At 49.0% G+C, this 23,108-nt stretch overlaps 1 protein-coding gene across 2 annotated transcripts in view; it reads right to left on the bottom strand.

Annotated features, from left to right (window-relative positions):
* CABP7 (calcium binding protein 7) overlaps nt 1-16,460 on the bottom strand; it is an 85,615-nt gene extending 69,155 nt beyond the window's left edge. The window contains exon 1 of one of the 2 annotated variants that reach the window (XM_019539301.1): nt 15,605-16,459. In XM_019539301.1, the coding sequence (XP_019394846.1) occupies nt 15,605-15,713 (109 nt within the window). In that variant the 5' untranslated portion in view covers nt 15,714-16,459. Of the gene's footprint in view, nt 1-15,604 lie in introns of both variants that reach the window. The other variant, XM_019539299.1, reaches the window with a different exon arrangement.
* Between the last annotated feature and the right edge of the window lie 6,648 nt (nt 16,461-23,108).

The raw sequence follows: 23,108 nt of genomic DNA on the forward strand, positions 1-23,108 counted from the left end.
CCCGTAGTGGGAGAATATTGTGCCTCCATCTTGAGCGCACAGTTTTTTCTGTCAGCAATTCCTCCTTTCTATTAACAGCTCAGCACATGCTTTCCCTGGGAGTTTTAGATGTTTAGCTGCAATGGCAGACACAGTGAAGCCAGGGGGATTAAGGTCAGGCAAAATCTGTGTAAGGGTTTTTCTGTTGCTAAAGAGCAGAACCATGCTTTGGGATATCCTCAATTGTCCAGAGATGGGGGTTTTACATTTGTAGGGAGGGTGGGGGTGGGAGTTGTGCAAGTCCTGTTGACAAAACATATTGTTTATTTTCCAGTAGCAACCAAGGGCCTCAACTGAGATCGGGCCCCATTGTGCTTGGTGCTGGGCATATGCTTGGCAGGAAACAAGCTCTGTCTAGAAAGTTTATAGTTTATGTGGATAGGGGGTAGATAAGAAAGGAAAAGTGAAACACTTCATCTAAGGTCACTTGGCTGAGACAGAAATAAAACCCAGGTCTTGCAAGTAGGCTACAAACAGATGTCACATTTGTCACAGAATAAATCATTTTATCCCAGGAGGAAATGCAATCATTCAGACATCCATATCCATTATTTCAGGATAAATCTTAAGATTCATGGGGTAAGAAACACTGTTTATTCCTGGAGGCAAAGTGCATCTGAATGATTATCCTGGGATTGCATCATTGAATCAATGGCACAAAAACAGCAGTGCATTTAGCTGCACACTAAACCCTGATTAGATAAATGATATCTGTACATACCAATCCCAGGATATTTGTTCTGGAACAAACATGGGCAAAACCTGTCTAGGGGCAAAAACAATTCTGTTCCTAGCCATTCCAGCCACTAAATCATGGTGCTCTGGGTAATCGTTATCACAGCAATAGGACCTTGTGCCACACAGGCTGCAGGATTCCCTGGTATTGGTTTGATTGGTGTAAGGCACTGCCTTTTGGGTGGGAGCACTAGAAAGGGGTGCTAATGAGTTAAATGATGAGAAATGTTCATAGATTCATAGCTGGAAAACTTCTGAACTTGATTCCAAAATTTCCATTCATGGTAAACTAGTCCAGTATTTAATTACCCTTGCTGTTAAAAATGGGCATCTTATAAATGAATAAAGCTGTCTAGCACCCATTTGCTTGATTAGGAAACACTTTGTTTTCAAATTTCTGATTCTGTGAAGATCATTTTTCTGGAAGGGGAGGCAGAGCCAGAGTATGTCACATGAAGAGGTAGAAGCTGACCTGGTGGTGCTCTGCTCAGTGGTGTTCCTACATTCATCCCAAGATGAGTGTATGTAGTATATTGTGGGGAACAGTGAGGAGCTTCACTATAGGCAGAGCTAGGAATGAGCAGTAAGGGCTTTCCAGACAGTAAGGGAAATGGGTTCAATATTAGGAAAAGAAAGGTGGGATTATCAATATTTGCACTGAGCCACATGACAAGAAGCCACAGCATCCCAAAGTAGGGTCCCCTCCTGGGTGACATCACAATGTACTGCCATGGAAACAATAATTATATCACAAAGTAGCCATTATGAAATCACTGCAGTATCAAGTAGAAGTAGTAGAAAGAAATAGGGAAAAAGAGAGAGCCAGACATTAGAAGAGTGAACAGATTTGAGCACAGACTGTTCTGGAGCAAGAGATACCTTGTGAGTGAGGTGGGAGAAAGAGAAGAAGAGAGAGAGGAAGAAAGACAAAATTGAAACAAGCAGATAAGAAAAAGGAAATAATTAGACAAGAATCAGTGAATTAAAGGGAATGTATGAAAAAGAAACTCTTAAACAGTCATCTCTTCTGGGGGTCAGGAGGGAGATTGTGGGGGTGTCTACATGTTCATTAATCCACAGTAGTTACTGCACATTTAATTTACTATTTGCTTAACGAATTTACTATTTACTAACTAAATGTGCAGTAACTAGACTTACTGTGCAGTAGTGCCGGTGCATAGGTTTTCAGTGATGCTTACTGTGCAGTAGCCTAATACTACCACACACTACAGTAGCCTATTAGCACAGTTTTTGTCCAGCACACTACTGCACAGTGCTATTAGGCCACTGCACATAAAGTGTCTTGTGTAAATGCACTCTGTTAACATGAGTTGGGGAAGGGGATCTTGGCCAGAAGGGGCAATTCCAAATACCTTAATCACCAAGAAAGGTTATTCAGAACTTGAAGTGATTTCACATATCCCTTCCATGTCTCTGGCTTGTTTTTCACTCCCTTCTTCCATAATCTTCTAGGATCACATGAGCCAGAAAAAACAAGTGGCTTTGATACCAAGTTCTCACCATTGGCACATATCTCTAAGAAGGCAGAGGCAGCAGGCAGGACAGTAGGTTAGAGTGATTGGTGCCTCCTTGCCTGGAAGAGCCCATAGCCGCCTCTTCTGGGACCTGCTGGCTGGAAGGATGTAGACAGTGCAGGGAAGTCCGTGCCCTAACCTGATTTTTTTCCCACAGGGCATGAGCAGCTCACATTCATCTGCCTTCTGTGACAACAAGGCTAGTAATGGGGGAGAGGAGTAAACATTTTGGAGAAATGCTCTTACGCCTTTTTCCATGGGGAGGCCAGTCCCATGGGCACAGACAGCAATGGGAGTTGGGACAGCTGTGTTCAGGTCCTGGATTTACCATAGACACCCTGTATGACCTTGGCTAGATCTTGTGCTGCCATAGTTCCCTTCAGTGCGATGGATATAATGCTACTGCTCTGTCGGCTCCTGAGCAGAAGTGTGATGGTTGAAAGTGTTACCTGATATGGAGCCTGGATAATGGCACTGAGTCCTCCCCAGGATGGGCACATGAGCAAGCCCAGAGCACCAGGCAGCACACTGAGCCCATGCTACAGCAAAGAGATGGTGTGGCAGTGGTTAGGAATTGCATGACGACTCACTAACCTGTGCACTTCCCAAACCGGAGGTGCTGCCAGCAGCAGAAGGGGGAGCAAGCCATCGCATGAGGGAATGGAAATAAGATGGGACTCAGGGGAGCTCAGCACTTTGAAAACAGGGTGCCACCATTCAAAGGCGGCTTTTGCCAATTTGACTAGATAGGTCAGGTCTCCACAGAGCACTGCTGAGCCCTGAGGGGAAAATTTGAAAGGTATTTAGGTGCCTAATGATGCAGATAGGAGCCTAGTGGGATTCTCAGAAGTGCCTCAGGCTCCTTTGCTGTACAGCACCAGCCGCCCCTTAGCTTTGGTGAATGCCAGTCACACACAGCAGTGAGGACTAGAGCCCCAGGAGCGTCTAGGTCTCAGGCCTCTCATCCATGCTGCCTCAGCTGTGAGCAGACACTTCTCCTGCCCTCTCCTCTGTGACTGCTCTGCATATTCTGCTCTCCTAATCTCACTTCCAGCTGTGGCATCACTTGTGTTACTGTCCTCTGAAGTCCCTCCACCAGTTCCTAATCCTCAAATGAGAGAGGGATTGTGCTGCCAGCAATGCATTTGCATCTCTCAGCCCCTCACGGGCATCCTGATTTGAGGGGTGCCTGCTGCTCTTACCAGGATCCAGCAGTGGGAGAGAGAGCAGCAGCTGCCTGTGCCCTCTCAGGGGTCTCTTTGGCTACTCCGCAGTGATGGACAGTGGTTGTCCCCGTGCCCTCCATACCTGAGAGCGTGTTAAAGCAGTGAGTGGCAAAGCATTGAGGTAGGAAGCACAGTTGCTGGTCTCCCTTGTGTCTCTAGACATAAGGAGCTCAGCGTCTCTGCCTTGTTCATGGTCCAGGCTGGAGCTGTATTTACTAAGCTGTCATTTAACTGCCTCTGTGCTCTCTTTGTCTCCTGCAGTGCCCGTTCTGAGACCTGGGGAAATGCACAACAAAGGGCTTGATCAAATGACTTTTTAAGCCATGAGCCCAGATCCAGGCACTTTCCAGTGTCAGGGGTTCTAAGCTCGCTTGGTGCATTCAGTGCTAGGGAAGAGCCTGGGCTGAAAGCCCTTTGGACAGAGGCAGCAAGGGTCAACATATATGTGTCCCTTGCTGTGGGAGAGTTCCCTCCTCGCTTGCTTGCCCCAAACATGCTCCTCACTAGCCAGTGAAGTGAGGGTTCACCAGCACCACTATAGTTTTAAGAGTGAGCAACCAGAGCAATTGTCCAGGGCTCCAGGGCACAACAGCCTTGTTAGGCTGATTTAGTTCAAGGCATCAAATGGGAAGGTGGGATGAGGGATGAGCCCATGCCACAGAGTCTAATAGTGGCTTTCTTTGCTCATCTGGAAGGCAATGAAAAGATGGAAACAGCAGGAGGACAGGGTATGTGACTAGGGCCCCGAGCCTCTCCCAGCCCCAGGTAAAGCAGCAGCACCACCGCTTCACAGCAGAAATGTCCATGCGGGAGTTTCCAAATTTCCCCCTGCTCCTTTGAAGGGAGATCTGGCATCTGTGCCCCCACAGAGATATGGGAGAAAGGGCCGCCCTGATACTGCTAGTGCCTTCTGTCTGCCCAGCCCAGCACAGGGGTTGGTGTGGGGTGGGTATGGTAGTGCTGGAGGATGAAGGAGGATAGAGGAGGTGAACATGAGTGGGGGAGGGAAAAAATGGACAGAACCAGAGAACTGAGGAGTGGATGAAGGGGACAACAATGGGGAGGTTCAGAGGCAGGGAGAAAGAACTGGAAGATGGATGGAAAGAGCCAGGGGTGCAGAAGGGAATAGGGTGGGGGAGGCAGGAAGGGAAGGGGACAGCAGAGTGAACAAATGTGGGGAGGAAGAGGCAGAGCTGCGGTATTTGAGTGGTGCTTGGCATGAGTCTGCCCTCCCTCACTCTGCTCACTCCTTTTGTAAAAGCTCAGAATGTACCTCCTGCAAATTACCATTATAAACTCAGTGAGTTGCCTTTGTTTCTTTTTTTTTTCTTCCATAAAATCAATCTTCAGTCCATAAAGCCAACCCCCAGGAAATTGCTGGGCCATTCAGTGTGTGCTGGGCGAAATCCCGGAGCTCTCATTTTCACATCAGTCCAGATCCTGCACCGTGAAAGGGGAAGGGAGCCCTTTGTTGTGCTGAGGGGATGGAAGCTAGTTTGGGGGGATTGGGCTGGGTGGGAATAAGCTCCTTTCTTTTCCCCCTGCTGTATCCAGTCTCCACACACTGATGCAAAAACAGTGCATCACCAGGTAACATGCAGAGACCCAGTAAGATGCAACTAGTGGGCTGTCATCACTATTTGAACTTCAGACATAAAGCTTTAAGGGCATCAGCCACTCCTAACTGAGCTAAAGAATCAGCCCTTTGGCTCAGACCCATAACCAACACATTAACCTCCTGCGTGGACCAGCCGCAAGAGGGAGACAAAGACCCATGTTCTCCAGGTGCAGGTTTAAGTGCCATTTACCAAGCCCAGGGAGCTCCCTGCTCTACTGCTGAAATGATACAGCACAGGCAGGAACAAAATGAGCATCCCTGATGTCTGGCTCCTGGCCCTGGAAGGACAGCCTCTCAGGGCTTGTCTACATGAGGACACCCAGGAAAGTTAAACCAAATGAACAATAACTGTGAATCAAAATGGATTAGTAAAATCATATGAAAGATGCTGTGGCTGGGGGAGGGCAGAGATAGTGAAGACAGGGAGGAGGGTTGTGGGAGAGCACAAACATTCAGGATTAAAGTGGCCTTGATTTGGGTTAGTCTGATTCACAATGATAAAGCGTCTTTGTCCAGACAAGCCCTCAGGAGAGGGGAAGTCAGGCTCTGGTGCCCGTTCAGTAGCTGGCATGTCTCCTGAGATGGCTCATTATTTTCATGCATGGCGGTGGAGGAATTGGAGGACTGTGTGCTGGAAGCTGGGCCGAGCTGTCACCAACTCACTTCACCACTGAGCAGCTGTCAGACCACTCCTAGCCACCGCACACTGGTTTGTTTAGAACTCGATGTTTCAGGGCCCGGCTGTGAAACTGGGGCTGGGTTTGTTCAGGCTTCATGTCAGACTCCAAGAGGATGGTGAAATGGGAAACCAGCTCTTCTGTCCTTTCCATGGGCCACCACTTCTGTTTGATCAGCTTCCATGTGCCCCTCTTCCTGCAGAGCTGCTCCTAGGAAACCCCATATTGTCTCTGATTTAAACCGATCTGCCTCTTTGGAGAAGGTGGGGATTCTTCTACGGTAAAATCCTGTCCACTGCGAAATCCCTGTTGACTTCAGTGAGACTAGGATGTCAGTGCAGGATTCAGGTACTTTGCTGTTGACTTGCAAAAAGGGTAGGGAGATGTGAACAGAGTGGGAGCTGTGGAAGTGGTGAAGTGTGACTATTTTTGTTTTAAAAGTAGCCCCTGAGTCAGCACCTCCTTTCTTGATAAACCCAGAAGGTTGGAACCTCCTCTGGCCTGAAGACCCTCAGAGTTCTTAGTGATTCTGGACGGGTAGGCACCCTGGGGTGAGTATAAACTGCAGTACCCTGACCAGGATTGTGGCACTATCCCAGAAGAGGCTGTCTCCCATCCAGGGGCGTCCATAGAGTCATAGAAAGTTAGGGTTGGAAGGGACCTTGGGAGGTCATCTAGTTCAACCCCCTGATCAAAGCAGGACCATCCCCAGCTATGTCATCCCAGTCAAGGCGTGAGCCATCTACAGGGTTTCAGGGGTCCCTTGCAAACAGATGTGTGGCTTTGGAAGTTTAGGCCTGACTTAGGCACAAAATTTAAGTGCTTTAATGAAACAGGCACAAACCCCTGCTTGGGCATCTTGCATTGTTTGAAACCTTGTTTGTATCAGCAAAGTGTACACAGAGCAATGTACAGGCACAAGCTGAACCAGATAGAAACTGAGACTACAAGAGTCCCTGCAAGGATTTGCCTCAGTTTAACTAAATGGGATTTTAAACTGATATCAGTCAAAACAAGGGTAAATTCCATGTGTGGACAAGGCCTCTGTGATAGCTGACAGATGTCCTCAAAAAACAGAGTTCTGTGCTTGCCTTTAGTGTCCCAGGTTCTCACTTTAAGGAACTCCAGGGAATCAAGGACGGGCCCTGGATGCTTCCAGCGGCAGTGCCTCAATTACCCTATCTGTAATAGGGAGCACATTCTTTCCAAATTCCCATGGGCTTGTAACGATTAATTAGCTCATGTCTGCAAGCACCTTGAAGATGCCAAGTGTAATGACTGAGCTTCATTAATATGATCGATCATTTCCCTCGTGCCGTCTAAGTGTCTGCCTGGTGCTTAACAGACATAACAGAAGATACAGTCCCCGTCCTATTCTTCCTGTCACTGATTTGTACTGTGTGTCCTGGTCCCTCTTTCCCACCGTGTCCACTCCTAGCTCATCCATATGCGATGGTTTGTAGCTGCCAAGGAACCAAGGCCTAATTGAATTGATCCGTGTGATGTATTTGTATCGACAAACAGCAGATACACAGCCCAAAGTCAAATAACAAGATGGTACAAGCAGGAGTCTGTCTTCTAGTCTGAGCTTCCTAATCTATCATTTGCTTCTGCCCCCAGGTGGGGTGGGAAGAGCTGCATGAGAACCTACGTCGAGCAAAATTCTCCTCTATTACCATTCAGCAGTCTTGGAAACCACAGAACAAAAGGAACCTGCCTTCTTAGCACAATACAGCTTGCTGTCCTACTACTGGCTGGGCCAAGCAGAGCATTTTAGGAGCCTGCTATTGTACTTGCACAAATTTCCTCTTTCAGTCCAAGCAGCAGATACTCATGCTTGAAGATCTGGAGGTTCCTGGATTCAGACCCTTTGACAATCCATTTAGGGACACCATTCTCATTAGTGCCCTCTCCAGGAATTTAAACTTGTTTGGGATTATAAAGCACATGGGGCAATTCACCTGTCAGGGAGAAGGTATAATTCTGGGTAAATTCAGACCCCTGGGCTGAGTATCTGTTGCCCTTCATGTAATGTGGTATGTAAGAACTGACAAGTGATGCCCAGGGGCCTATCTTGGCCAACAGTGCTTCCTGATTGTCTTAAACACACCATAGCTGCCTATGACATCCCTAGGATGTCCCTAGGATGACCCTTAGGATGTCCTTCTGGACAACATCAATTAGGGAACAAGCCCCCCTAACTAAAAGTACATCCCAGCAGAGCACTGAGACATTGACCTCCTGGATGAAGGGTGATATCCTAGGAGAATTCCAGGATAGTGGAAATATTTTTCCTTCTACCAGACCCGAGTATCCCAGACAGGCCTTTGCCTGACAAATGCTCAGTTTCAAAGACCATGGTGTTTCCTGGCAGAAAGTTGCCAGTGTGGATCAGGCATCAGGTCCATCTAGCCCAGTTGCCTATCTCAGATGTTGGTCAGCATGAAGTACCTCAGAGGAGGTGTCAGAGCCCTGCAGCAGCTGAAGTGAGACAAGCCTACCCCCATTAGGTCTCATCCTTATCTCTAGCAGTTAGGGATCAACTTAAGCCCTGGAGCACCAGGTTCTGCTTTCCTTCCAAAATCTTGTTCCAGCCAAAATCTTGTTACAAGACCTCTGAAAAGTCTCATTATTCATGTAAATGTCTGGTCTTGTTGTGACTCTTGCTACATTTTGGGCTTAATGACTCCCAGTGCCAGTAATGAATTCCTCCAACCCTTCTGATTTCAGTGAATGCCCTTGTTCTTCAGTTATGAAACAAGGAGAAGAGAAGCTCCCTCTCTGTCTTCCCTAGATCATACTTTATTGCATGTGCAGTTACCAGATGCCTCCCTCTTCATTTCCTTTTTAACGCAGACAACCCCAGTAATATAACCTCTGCTGATACCATATTCTGGGGGGTTCCCTTTAGCAGCCCGTTTCATCAATGCTTTGGTGTGGGCTGGATGGGACACTCCTTTCCTTGTTGACTGAAAATGAGTGGTAGTAATGGAACGGGCACAGAAGGGAACAACAGTTTCTGGGTTCCATACCTGGCCCTGCCACTGACCTTAGACAAGTCACTTCATCTCCTTGTGCCTCAGTTTCCCCATTACACAGAGAATCTTCCCATATAATCCCTTGGTGTTTTAGAAATGTAGGCTGGGGGTTTTAGTGCTGCTCAGGAGACTAAACATATCTGGGACATGGGTGTGTGTATCCTTTGGTCACAGAGCTTTGATATAACTGTCCAGGAGTTTTTTTGTACATGGCTGTGCTGGCTCAGCAGCAAGGGGCTAAAGCCCCTTTAGGAATGATCAAAGGATGATAAAAGGAGAGGTATACATAGGAAGTTTTGGAGAGCAAGAAGCTGGTAGTATTGCACTCTGCCTTGCCATAGTGTCCTCTGGAAAGGACCATTTGTCTGCCTGGTTTATGGGGGGGAAATGGGGGAGGGAAGAGGGTGCAAGATGCGGAGGCAGGTTTTGCAGCCTGTGCTGAACTCTGCATTGCCATTGCTACTTTGTGAGTTTCAAAGTAGCTTGGGCATGTCTTGCCTAGGTATATCTACAGGAGCTGCAGTCACTGCAGTATGAACTCAGAGAGTACTGGGTTTTTCTGCAGAGGCTGGTGAACTGAAGAAAAGGCAGCTCACATAGGTACTGCAACAGGCCTTCAGCAAATCTAGCTGTTGCCTGCCTCTGCATGTTAGCTAAAGCCTCTCTGTTATAGCTAGGCCACAGGCTCAGGCTCATAGTTGGAGCCAGCTCTCAGGTATCTGCTCCTGTTAATTTCTCACCTGTTTCCTCCTTCAGGAAGCTGACCAGGATGGGTATGGGCAGCTCAGAGCATGAAGTGTTGGCCCCAGTTGGCTTGTGGGCTGGGAGCACAGGTGCTGTAATGAGAAATCTTTGCTCTCTGGATAACTTGCATATGCAAATAATGCAGCAAAGGCCTAGAGAACAGCAAGTGCAATGATCTAGTGTGGGGGTGAAGAATCTTTTCTCCAACATGGAAACAATCATCTGTCCTGCTCCGGCCTGGCAAAGACAAAGGGGAGACATACTTTCTATGCAGGAACAAGAGTAGCCAGTGTTTTACCCTGACTTGGGAGGAAAGGCCAAACAAGCAGTCTCTGTGCACTGGGTGGCAGTGGCAGCCATTCTTTTGCTCCTGAAAATCAGGAATCAGGGCTGATGCTCCAGTCTCCCACCCCTAGTTGCACTATTGCCCATGAGACAGACAACGAGCCTTCTTGCTGACATGGAAAGGATGTTGGGGAAAAGGGCTCAGGCTTGGGAGGAAACTATAATAAGACTAGGCTGTGCTGTGGGGAGAAGTGAGGCAGCACTGAGAAGATGAGAAGACAGAAGTTGTGGGGCAGCAGAGCAGGGACAGGCAATATTTTGCATTCATGAGAAGCAAAGAGGGGGACCAGGACAGGAGGAGAGGCTTTGCTTCATGAAGGAGAGAACAAACAGCAGCAGGTATGCTTGGGAGGCAAAAAAGCTTCAGGACAGCATACGAGACCAAGAGACAATGAGGTGGGGGTTGGGTGGAGATGTGTAGAAGAGCTCACTGTGTACAAGAAAAACCAGGGAGATGTGAGGATGACCTTCTCTGAAGGACTGGCTTGTACTCACCTTGGCTGCTGTGTTCAGCCTCAGCCCCCTCCTCGCCTCCAAAAGGACAATTGGAGAAGGTGCCGCAGTGGAAATGATCAGAGGCTTGGAATGGCAGTGAGGGAGGGGGGATATTTCTGGAGAGAAGAAGCGGTTCAGTGTGGAGAGGCAAAAAAAGGACAAGAGATTGGACAGAGATACAGATAGTGATGGAGGCAGATATCCAACCAGCTGAGAGCTCCCATCCCCTAACGCAAGAACAAGAAGTGATGGAAGAAATGAAAAGGTGTCATTCTGTAAACAAGGAAATGAAGTGTGTTTCCTCACACAATGCGTAGCTTCCCTCTGAAGCTTGCTGAGGCAGGCTGTGATGGAGGCAGACAGCACCAGGAAGCCTAGGCATTGACACAGTATCAGTAGTGACTCAGAGTCAGGTACAGTCACAAGTGTCATAGTTGGGAATGGACTAACTTCTCCTTAACATGACATTGGCAAACAGATTCTGCAACCAGCATCCAGGTTCCACTGTGCTGGGTCCCATTAGAAATTAGTTTTGGAGACATTGCAGTCTAAACAAATAAGACAAAGGGCATCATCCTGCTTTACAACTTGGTGGGAAGGCCCTGAAAGGAAGTAAAGGGAGTTGCCCAAGGTCATGCAGTGAGTCAGTGGCAGGAGCCAAAGCCAGAATTCCTGAGTCCCAGTTTGGTGCCTTAATCATGGGACCATCCTTCTTCACTGTCTAATTTTGTTCCCAGGGGCAAGTTCCATCCTGGGGTAAGCCCCCTGACTTCAAAGGCTTACACCAGGCAGGAATTTGGTCCCAGTGAGTCAGCTGCTACATTACTGGGCTCATGTTCCATTTAAGGAAAGTGGCTGTTAAGAAAACTGTGAACAAAAGGAAAGAGGGACAGAGGGGGGTGTGGGAGACAGAGAGAGAGAGAGTGAGAGAGAATGAACCGAGAGAAAAGAGGGGGAGCAGGAAATATGAAAGACAGACACATTAGAAGTGTAAAGACAGGAGCAGTAAAGGGATGTCATCTATGGCGTGTCCATAGCTCAACTTTCCTACTCTGGACATGGGCTCGGTATCCCTTAATATCTCTGAAAAACCTGATTGACTCTTGGACATAAATGCAAGTTAAGATGACGTAGTAAGATGCTAGGTTTCCAAGCCCCAGTAAACCCCACAGATTCCAAAGGTACTTGTAACCCTTTAAATATATCTCCAAGCTATCCATCTTCTATACAGAAGTTGACCTCAGGCTGTGGGCCAGCAAGAAGCTCCTTCCCCATGGCAGTGCCATTTTACACAGTGAGGTGCCTTCTGGGGACTTTGCACTTCCCAGAAGCAATTGGCCTCAAAGGGTACAGGGGACTTGACACCTTACTGAATAAGCCATCGGTTAACTGGACAGTCTAAAGACATGGGCCTGTTCCATGCAGGTGCAGTGTTCCTGCTTCCTCCATGCCAGTGAATGATAATAATTATTGCTGATCTGTAATAGCAGCAAGTTACTATCCAATGTCATGACTGTTGAGTTATCCCTTATAAACAAGAGACTGGAGGGAATTTTTAGATCTGGGAATGATGAGCAGAGAGGTACTGTACACGCAAGAGGGAGAGGAATGCCACATTCCCCAGTGCTCCAGGCCCTATGTACTGGTAGCAATTGGGATGTGTAGGTGTCCTGCTTGTAAAGCTGCTCTCCTTGACCTACCAGACTGGCCAAGACTGATCAAGGAGCAGTCCCACCATTGTCATGTGCCCCATTGCTGCCTGAGTGAAAGGAAACAGCTGAAGGGGCCTTGCCATCAGCTACAATGTCTTGCCCGTGAGTATATCTCATCTTAGGGAAAGAATGCCTGGAGGAAGAAGTCCTCCCTCTACTCACACAACAGACACAGCAAAGGCAGGAGCTAGGAAAGCTGGCTTGTCACCCAACTCCACCCACACACTACAGCCTTACCCTGCAGAGCCAAGTATCTGTGACCCACTTGGTCCTTGGCCTGTATTGAGTCTTGTGGCAAGGAGTTGGGTGTTTTTGATATGGTGCATGTCTGTCCAGCAGAAACTAAAGAATAACACCCCAACTCCTTGGACATTCACCAGCAGATAGGGATGTTGCAAAGTCAGCAGCAATGATGTAACAGGGGTTAAAGCAGCAGAAACCTGACCTGGTGCTAGGAACTTCTGGGAGAGTAATTCTCAAGCATCAGTGAGCAGAGGTAGAGTGAAAATTGATTTGCCTCCTATAGCTAAATCACCTGTAAACTTGCAATTCCCAGTTGCACAGGAGGCCAAGGAAGCTGCCGGCCTGGAAAGGGTGGAGGAGGAATGGGATGGAAACCTCTGCAGGGAGCACATTCCCACTCCCTGCTCCCTCTGCTCTGCTTTGAAAATCTGAAGTGAGGATCCTAGCTAGAACTGACAATGAAGTGACAAAACATAGAGCTGCTGAGACTCAGGCAGCAGCAGCTCACATAAAAAAAGCAAACATCACTCACATATCATGAAATATTGTGAAATGAAAACAAGTCGCTCATGTGACACTGTAATAGGAAGTAGCAATTACACTGCTCTGTGATAGGGAAACGCAGGTATCCTCATATCATGGTATACTGTGACAGGAAAGCAGCCGTCACTTGAGTCACATTATAAGAGGAAAACAAAAGTCTCACTGCATTGTAAGAGGGAAGCAGCACCTGCTCACATTGCTTTGTGATAGAAAAGCAACAATTACACTCTACTATAATAGGAAGCAACAGTTGCTCACATTGTGTTGTGATAGGAAAGCAACAGTCATTCATGCACAGAAAGCAACTGTCATTTCTGTACTCTGTGGTAGTCATATGCAACACAATGTGACTAGGAAGTAACAGTTACTCACTTCATATCATGATACTGGATAAAAAGCCAGCAGCACCCCATTGCTCAGGTAACGGTGTGATTAAAAAGCAACAATCTTAATGGTATGATTACAGCATAAAATTTTACACAAAAACTATTTTATGGAGTTATATAGAAAATTAATATTTACTTATATAATACTGTATGGCATAGCTACACAAAAGGAAGTCAGTCATATTTTACTATAACAAAAATATTTTGTGTTAGAAAAGTACATTGTTCTTTCAATTATATCATTATAAAGCAACAGTAACTTGTAGGGATAGGGGATACATTGTTATATAAAAGCAATCCACTTGGCTCACACTGTGCTGAAAATCAAATCTCCCCTTTGTCCAAGTGGGGTAAAAAAGAAACAATTGCTCATGTCATCTTATTGTGATGCTGTATTAGGATAGCAACAATAATCTGTCATCTTAATATGACATTGTGTTAATTGCACCATGCTAAACAGCAACAATTGCTTATATCATATTATTGTGACGTTATGCCAGGATGGCAACAATTATGCATATGCTATTGTTGTGATATTGTGACAGGACAGCAATTACAATCCTATCATACTATTGTGACACAAAGCTAAAACAGCGTCACCCATGTCATAGTATTATGACACTGTACTAGGACAGCCACAGCTACCCATGTCATAGTACTGTGACATTGTGTTAGGTTAGTAACAATCACCTATGCCCTGTTCTTGTGACATGTGCTAAGATGGAAACAACAGGTCACAATGCAATATTGTGACCCTGCTAAGACAGAAACAATTTATTGTGCTGTATCAGAGACACTGCGCTAGTCAGAAGCCAACCTGTGTTTATACCTGTGCAAGTACAGTGACCAACAACTCCTGTCCACGTCATATGACTGTGACACTGACTTAGCACAGTAACAGGTGCCCATACCATACTGTTGTGACACTGTACTAGGACGCTAACAGTCACTCATGTCCCAGTATTGTAGCACAGTGCCGGGACACCAAGAATCAACCAAGTCACAGTGTTGTCGTATGGTACCGGGACACCACGAGTCAGCCACATCACTGATGCAACGCTGCACCAGCCAGCAACAGTCATCTGCCCTGCCGTTGTGACACAGTGCCATCCATGACGGTGGCAGTCACCTGTGTCATACTGTCGTGACATTGTTCGGCGCTGGAACAGCGACCGTCCCCTGCATCACAGTGAGGACAGCAACAGTCACCCGTGTCAGGCTGTTGCGCCGCCGCGCTGGGACAGCAACAGTGGCCTGCGTCACACGGCTGTGGCGTGCTGAGACAGCAGCAGCGGCTCATGCCCCTCGATCGTGGCACGATGCCAGGGCAGCAGCCATCCCCGTGCCCTACCGTTGCGACCCGGCGCTAGGGCGGCGAGAGCCAGACCTGTCACGCAACTGGCGCGCAGTCGCTTTTGTCACTGCGCTGGGCAGCGAGAGCCACCCCCGCAGGCCGGGGCACAGGTGCCGGGCCCGGCCAGCCCCGCGGCGCTGCGGCCGCGCTCGCCGCCTGCTGCAGACCTGTTGCCCGCGCCCGCCGGGGCCGGGCCGGGCGCCGGGATCCGCAACTTGAAACTCCGGAGCGGATCCCGCAGTGACTGCGCGGCGGGCACACGCGCACACGCGCACTGACACGCACACGCACACGGCCCCTCGGTGGCTGCTCACGCCCGCGGCCCCTCCGCCTCTTCCGCTCCTGCCTGCCCCGGGCCACGTCCCGGCGCCCCGCCGCCCCGCCGCAGCCTCCCCCGCCGGAAGGGGCCGGGTTTGCACCCCTGCTAACCCCGGGCTCCCGCCATTTCTCTCCTTCCCTCCCACGCCGGCGCCTCGCTCCCGGGCTCCCAGCCCTCCCCGCTCACCTGCTTCCCTCCAGCCCTTCACCGCTGGGGCTGCACCTCCCTGCCTCCCCTCCCTCCAGCTCTTTCCTTCCTCCCCTGGCTCTGGGGCCTCTCACTTTGTTTTGCTTTCCCACCTCCCCCCCGGGCCACCCCCCCCCCCACACACTCTGCTGGCTTCTGTGCTGGGAACTCTCGCATGGCATCGGGACCTGCCTCCCCATTGATTTTCCAGCAGCCAAACTCCAGTGTCATAAAACAGGTGCCAAAGCTGCTTTTTGCTTCCCCTGACTGTGCAGCCACACCATGAAGCAACAACATCCTTAGCTACACAATGACTCCGGTGTCACTGTTGTCCTCGCCCCCCATCCCAGCCACCCACTCTGCTCTGATGGGCACCTACTGACAAACCCTCTTGCCAGAAATCACTCACCCTCCAGTTCATCCTCAGGTATCTCAACAGGGTGCTGCTCGGTGAGGATGTTGGGGATGGTGTAAATTCCCCGGTACATCAATGCCGCGGTCACTGGATGGAAAGGCATCTTCAGAGCTTCCTGAATCCCGAACTTTAATCACGAATTTCATATGAAGCGCCCTGGCTGGGGACAGAGTCCGGAAAAGCAAAACTGGGCTCCCCCTCACACCTCCGATACACACCTACCTCTGGGTGCAATCCCAAAGCACCCCCCACCCCTTCAAAACAGGCGCTTGCTTCCTCCTCTCCAGCAATGGGTTGAGTGGGACAAGCAGTTCTTTACGTTGTGAAGGAAGCCAGATCCCAATTCCAGTTGAGCCGTTGTCCTAGGATTTGGGGAGTGTAGGAGGAACAAGAGGATGCAGGGATGAAGAGGTTACAGCTTCATTGGCCACAGTGTATCCTCTGCACTCATCTGCTTTAGATCCCTAAGCAAAATCAAAAGGGATGAAATATTCCAGATGGCACCTAGTTCCTGGTGAAACCAACCAAGTAGAAGGGTCTCCCCATTCTGGGTGCGATATCCCTCGCCGCTCTCTCCTCTCCTTAGGTCTCTCAGGCAGGCAGAAGAACACAGCTGTGCATCCTTCTGAATTTTTCACCCAGGAATTCTCAAACACACGGACACAGCTACCCACTGCACAGCAACACCCTTCCCAGAGGCTGGCATGGCTTCAGGCCAGGTCCTGAAGGCCAAAGCTTGGGTCACCCCCACCCCTGCGCTAAGTTTCCCCAGCCGGACTTCAGCGCCAGACTTGCTTTCACAGCCTCTCTCTCCACTCTGTGTAGCAGTGCCGTCCTCTCGCTCCTCTCTCGTTCACTCACTCACACGTACCGTACACACATGCTCCCCCCACTGCCAACCAAATGAACATCTGAGCGGTGAAACAGCTAAATAAATAAATAAATAAAGCCACTTGCAGAGATAGGGAGAGGGGGAAGGCATTCCCCTTCCCCTCTTAGGCTTAGACCTTATGTGAACCTGACCCACAAGTTGGCTATAGGAAGCAGGCTGAAAGCCTGCAGCTCCCTTAGAGATGAACAGTGACCAGCCAGCTCTGATCGCTTCCCTGCTTGCTGCATGGACCCCTTAATCCTTAGGGTATCCCCTGGCCTTGTTTTCTAGCAAGCTCAGGAAATCTGGGTGCCCTGTAAGTCATGCCCTTCCTGCTGCTGCAGTCTCTGTGACATAGCATTTTGATCTCTCAGCCCCTGTGTGGATCCTGCCATTGTTACGTAAGCCACACAGAACCAGACCAGCAAGGTTTAATCCTGTTCCCCAAAGGATAGTGGAGGGAATCCTTTAGGTTCCTGGGAGATGTTGGTTAGGGAGCTCAAAGCTGGGAGTGCTGTTGCACTTGCTTCAGAGCTAAGGGATCTGCCTCAGCAACTGCTGGTGCATTTCTGGAGAGGCTCACAGGGGCTTCTGTGCCATCAAGGGATGCCCTGCTCTCTTTTTTTGCTGAGAATGGGAGAGTGTTTCCCCTGCAGTCTCCCCATTCACATATGCTTCATACATATGTAAAATATGCAGGAGCCGGGTGTCCCCCACCCACTGTACAGGGAGCAAAGAGAGAAATTTAGAAATTTCCAGACTGCATCAAGCCCTAAGATGCATGTAGCCCAGTCCCCTCTGTCCAACAGCGACTAGCACCAGCTGCTTCAGAGGAAGGTGTGAGGAAGGTGCCAAAGATATTTCAGTCTGATAGTTCTTAAGGGCACGCAGAGGACTGGATGGTTCTAGGGCATCGGCAGCAGAAGACAAAGCCCTTCTCCTGCTCATGGGGCTGATTCGAGCCAAGATCACCAGGGATTCTTGTACTGCCCTCATCTCTGTGGTATCTGAATGTCTTCTCTTTGTGCATTAAGCAACGTGACTAAATAACTGTCACGTGCTTGCTCTCTCCTCCTCTCCTCAGGGGGAGAAGTGTATGCATTGGATCAGTTGCTTTGGAATTTATATATCATCTATGTGCACATGTTGCTGTGTGTTGATGAGAAGCAAGAGGTTTATAATGAGCTAGAGGGACCCACAGAGGGCAGCTACTTCTGGGGCTGCCTGGGGCATAGTAATACCCATTAAATGGACAGCAGGACAGAAGGCATCCAAGTGCACTCGCCTTCCATCCTGCACTGATGGCAGCAGCAAAGGGAATGACTGCTAGAGCATTGCACTGAGACTGGACAGAAGAGTTTCCCTTCAAGGGGAATATTTGCTGGCAGACCCCTCTGTGCTCATAGTCACCTGATTAGACAGTGCATTTTAGGCAGCTGGTGTTTAAAAGTGGAAACTGATGTATGGGATCTACAGGGGTGAATGCAGCAACCAGGCCACGCTCCTGGCTGCTCTCCTGGTAGGTGCTGGGCCCTTGGAGAATCACTGGACCTTTCCATAGTGCAGGCTGGTTTGGGTTTGCTGACAATATCTATGAAGCAGAAGGATTTTTATACTGAATTCTCAACACAAAACCAAGTGACTGGTCCATCCAGACCTTTTGGTGATTCCCTGATTAAACAGATCAGATCAGCAGACCACCTGGAATAGTGTCTCTGTCTTTCTCTTAAACTATGCTGAACCACTAATTCAGTATCCCAGCTCCACTGGACCAGACCATGATCTGTCCCTCTCATCTGGCAAACCCATCTCTTTCTTGACTGGATCACAGCTCAGTCCACCTTGGTTCAATGTCCTTCTTATGACAGTGGTCCACACTAGCAGCTTCAGAGGGGGGAAAGCAGCCCTGAGCTGCGCCTTGATGTGTCTGTAGTGCCAGATGGAGGTTTAATATTCCTTGACTGCACGCAGGGGTGGATCCAGAAGTGGGAGGCAGTGGCACTGTCATACTCCCTTTTCAGACCATGCTGTGGGAGCAGCAGCCCAGGACTTTTTCTAAGTCCCTGAATCAGGTAAGAATCCATCTTCTCCTTCCCCCTCAATTCTCAGTGACATGTTCCCTCCCTTCCCCTCACTTCCCATTTCCCACCTCAAATGCACCACTGCTGCTGTCCCCACTGCCCTCAGCTGACCCAGGCATGGGAGGAGATGCAGAGCTGTTCCTATCCATTCCAGTTGGGCTATGTGGGAAGTCGGGCTCAGCCCAGGACAGCAGATTGGGCAGGCTCCTCCTCCCTGTCTGGTCCCTGTGGGTGTTCGCCACCAGTCCAGGAGGCAGAATACTCCTGCCACTACTGTTGTCCCCAGCTGAGCCTGATTCACCATGCAGCCCAGTGGAGGAGGGGCTCTGGAGCTCCTTCCACCCCCAGGTCAGCCAGGGACAGCAACAGCGGCAGGTGGAAGAAGGGCAAATGGCAGGGGAAATGCCACGGGACATGGAGAGGGAAGAAGGGTGTGCCAGAAGTGGAGGGAGTGGAGATTCTTACCTGATTTGGGAATTGCAATAGGTCCTTGGCTGCTGCTTCAACCTGTGGCTCCACCCTGGTGTGGGGGAAGGGGAAAGGTGGGAATGGGGCTGCAGTGTTGGTTGCTGCTCCTACATCCTCCTTTACAAAATCCTGGATACATTCATGACCAGATGTAGTATCAAACCCTACTGTAGCAGTCAGTCCCATGGGTCAGCTGCACTCCTGGCAAGGCTTTCAGTGTCCTGCTGTATGCTTCCACTGAGTGATCCAAGGGTCTTGTTGCCTCTTCATGCTTTGGTGCTTTGGCACTGACAACAGGGCCAGGATCTCAGGCTGGAATTATCTAGTCAAGCCCTGTAGACAAACCTAATCCTGTGAGGCACTGAGCACCTTCACTACAGAAATGAACTCCTGCTTCCGGGATAAATGCTCCCAGTCCTTACTTATCTGCTGTGCCCTAAGTCCAGGCTCTGCTCTGAGCTCCCTGTGACTAACACAGCTCACGGCCTGATGCTGCCTTCTGGGCACTCAGCACTCAGTGGTAGGCACAGGGCTGGGTGCTAACAACAGGCCTGATTCTGCTCTGACACTGTGCAACAGCAGTCCCAGTCCCAGTCCCTGGATTTTGGAGGACTGCCTCTTGGCTGACGCTGGGATAGGCAGAAGGAGAATCCCATCCAAGGGGAAACCCTGGCAGGGCACATTTATTATTAACATCCCAAAGACATAAATCTGTAGGTGATTTGTCAGCCCCTGGCCCCTCCAAGTCAGAAACGCCTCTTCTGAGCCCTGTGCCTCCAATCTGCATCTGTGTAAAAATCAGTAATCCTCAGCGGAAAAAGAGCACACAGCAGCAAAAAAGGAGATGCTGATTAAAGCCATCCCAGCTCAGAAACACTTTTTCAATTATTCCTTTCTTCCTCCCAAGCACTGATTACATTTTTCAACTTATTTCTCACTTTGTCACTGATTAATCACAGCTCTGCTTGCTTAACGGGAGAAGAGGGCTAACAGATACCCCAATGTGGAGGCATGGGACAGCCTGTCTTGATGGGGAGGGGGGATGAACAGAGCCCTGCTGTGGAGAAGCTCACACCCTGGCATCTCTCCGTGGCATGGATGTGCACTGCTCTGTGGGAGCTTGCACTGATGGCATCCCTGTGAGACAGGCAGAGCACTACTGGGAAGGAGCCTGTGCTGGTGTCATTGCATTTGGCATGGGCAGGACACTGGTGGAGGAAGCTCCCACTGCTGGAAGTTCAAGGCCATCCTGTATGCCTCCAGAAGCTCCTGCTACTGCAGACCTGTGCTCAAAGCAGTTCTAAAAGCCTGTGAAGCAGCAGGTTTGGATTCATGGGGAAGCTGAAGCTGAGCTCCAGAGTCTTTTTCCTTTTTTACCTTCCTCCCTATTCCAGACTGGTTTTACCTTTCCTTGGCCACAACTCCCTGACCTAAGGCATCTTTAGGTCCTCACCCAACCATAAGTGTCTCATTTCCCCAGCTTTGACCTCTCCCCACCTGATGCTTCTCATCTCCCTGTTCTCCACTAGCCCATCTAAAGCCTGTCCTCTCTGTCTGTCTTTGTTCACCTTGGCTGATGCTCCGATGATCTCCTCAAATCTTTGCTTTTCCCAGAGTGGCTATGCTGCAGAAAGTATTGATCCTGAGGTCTAGCAAGTCCTCTCTGACAGCTGAGGCATCCCTGAGAAGGGAGATGCCCTTTGCATTGAGTCAGAGTTGGCTAAAACCCACCAGAAGATCAGGACTCAGTTCTGATTGAGATGCAGCTCACTTTTAAATCTTTATTAACCCTCAAAGGATTTGGCCAACACCATAAAATACTACTGGAGGAAGTTCAGAAAGTGTGTTAGCAGCTGGCACTGTCATGGCACCAACATAAAGGGGCTTACAGTAGTAGATTAACAGGTAGTACTTCTATGGCAGTGCTGCAAGGAAGCTCACAGCAACAGCCCACCAGCTGGCACTGCTTTAGTACCACTGCCAGCAAGTTCACTGCCAACTCTCAGTGGCAGATCCCTGGCTAGAGCAGCGGCTGTCACTGCTCTGGGCGTTCTCTGAAACAGGAACCAGACAGCCGTGTCAGGGGGGTCACTGACCCTGCCACTGCGTAGGTGGGGTCTGAAACCAGCAGCCTTGCTATGCAGTGTCATTACCTTTCATAATTTAAATGGAGTCAGGGCTGGCTGGTGCTTGGATAGATACCTAAAGGACTGATGCTTCCTAGATGTTCTTTCTTCTGAGGCCATGGCCCCGTCGTGTTAGGGGTGCTGTCATTCAGTCATAAATCTAAGCTCATTGTTTCCCTTGTCACCCTCACCAATATCAAGCTGTTGGTTGCTGCATCTGCTGTTGTCTCACTACACTCAACAGCCCTGCAATGCTGTGAGCATGCTTTTCAGAAGTAGGCCTTGTGTATGGGCCCCAGACACTTGTGAACTGCACTGATTGCCAGTGGGTTTCCAAGTGTAGTATAATGGGCAGGTTTTATCTAATAAAGTCCCAAATGGCTGAGTATCACCCTACTAGAAAGACTACCTTTATCTTCACATCATATCGTCACAGGAAGACAATCGTCACATGTCTGGCCAGGTGCTCTCTGTGAGCTCTTATGGCTGTGGGTGCATTTCCTACCTTTGGTCCAAAGTAGCTCAAATCTGGCAACACTAGGCTCATTCTTCCTCCCAGACATTTGACACTGGAGGAGAATAAGGGAGCAGGAGAAGGGCAGAGGAGGGATATTAGGTTTCGGTTTCCAGCAGCAGCTGCTCACTGAGCTAGAGGTATTTTTGATCCATTCTTTTAAGTATCATCAAGAGTACATGAAGCGTGGGGGAAGGCAGCTTTTGTCAGGTGTATCAATCTGAATGAATGAATGCAGAAGTGTGAACTCCAATGTCAAGATTAGTGTCTTTCACTTCCTTGCCCAAACAGCATTGCTGCAAAGTGATCAACAGCTGTCATGTTCCCCCTTAAATATGGCTGCACTTCAACATGACAATCTCTGTCACATGGGTGTGTCATGTTATGACATGTGCCCTTGGGGGATCATTCAGCACGAAAGGTGTCACAGGAATGTGAGACACCATCAGGGATCTTGGTAGTGACTCTGTAGTTGGTGCTATGCTTAGTTGTAGAGGTTTTTGATATGAAATTGAATGTCAGTGTGTGCATGTATGTATGTATGTGCATGCATGTTTATTTGTTTGTGTATGTGTGTGTGCTTGTATGAACTCATTTGGTATAGATTAATGTACCTGTCACTGCCACTGCTGCTGCTACTGCTTTGTGCATGGGAGATGCTGGTCAGGGGCTGTATAGTGTCCCAGCTGGCGTACACATTCATTTTTATTAGCTCACTCTTACTTCTGAGCTGATGTGGTGACTAATGGGATCTGCATATGCATGTGTGTGGGCAGCTCTGGAGTAAATTCCCCATAACCTCTTTACATCCATTCATATTCATTCATGTGTAAACATCTGTGAATATACTGCTTGCCTGGTATGTACAAACCTCAAGCAAACTATAGTTAGCAGTAGGCCACAGACATGGGCATCTACGGCATCCAGACAGCACAGAAAATGGCACAAGGACAGACATATGCACACACAGGTAAATCCCTCTTTGATTCACTTTGATAATCACAATCCTGATCCTTTTCCTGGTGCTCAAGTGTCCCTGGACTCCTCTCTCTCTTTTTCTTTATAGCCACTGAACCATATTCTATCCTCTGCTTTGCCCTTACAATAACATTGACTTCTGTGGCACTGGCCCAATGTAAGTGACAACAGAAAGTGGCCCAAAATGTTTTGACAGAACCCCTACTGCTTTGCTCTTGTTCTCCATCATCTCTTTCATGCCTTGGGAGTGCTCAAATGGGCCATACGTGGAAAATTACAGCTGATACTAGCAAACCAACATTTCTGCTCTAAACAGCCATTTGAATAGCCTGCCTCTTCCCCCCACCCCCTTTCCTTCGAGTGTTGTGGTTTTTAGCCCTTCTGGATATACCCTCTTGAGGATTCAAAGCAGAATGACCTAGTACAGTTCTTCTACTCAGCTACACTGAGTTTAGTATGG

This window comes from Crocodylus porosus, unplaced genomic scaffold, assembly GCF_001723895.1.
Source record: "Crocodylus porosus isolate Cpor-Errol unplaced genomic scaffold, CroPor_comp1, whole genome shotgun sequence".
Classification (NCBI taxonomy): domain Eukaryota; kingdom Metazoa; phylum Chordata; order Crocodylia; family Crocodylidae; genus Crocodylus; species Crocodylus porosus.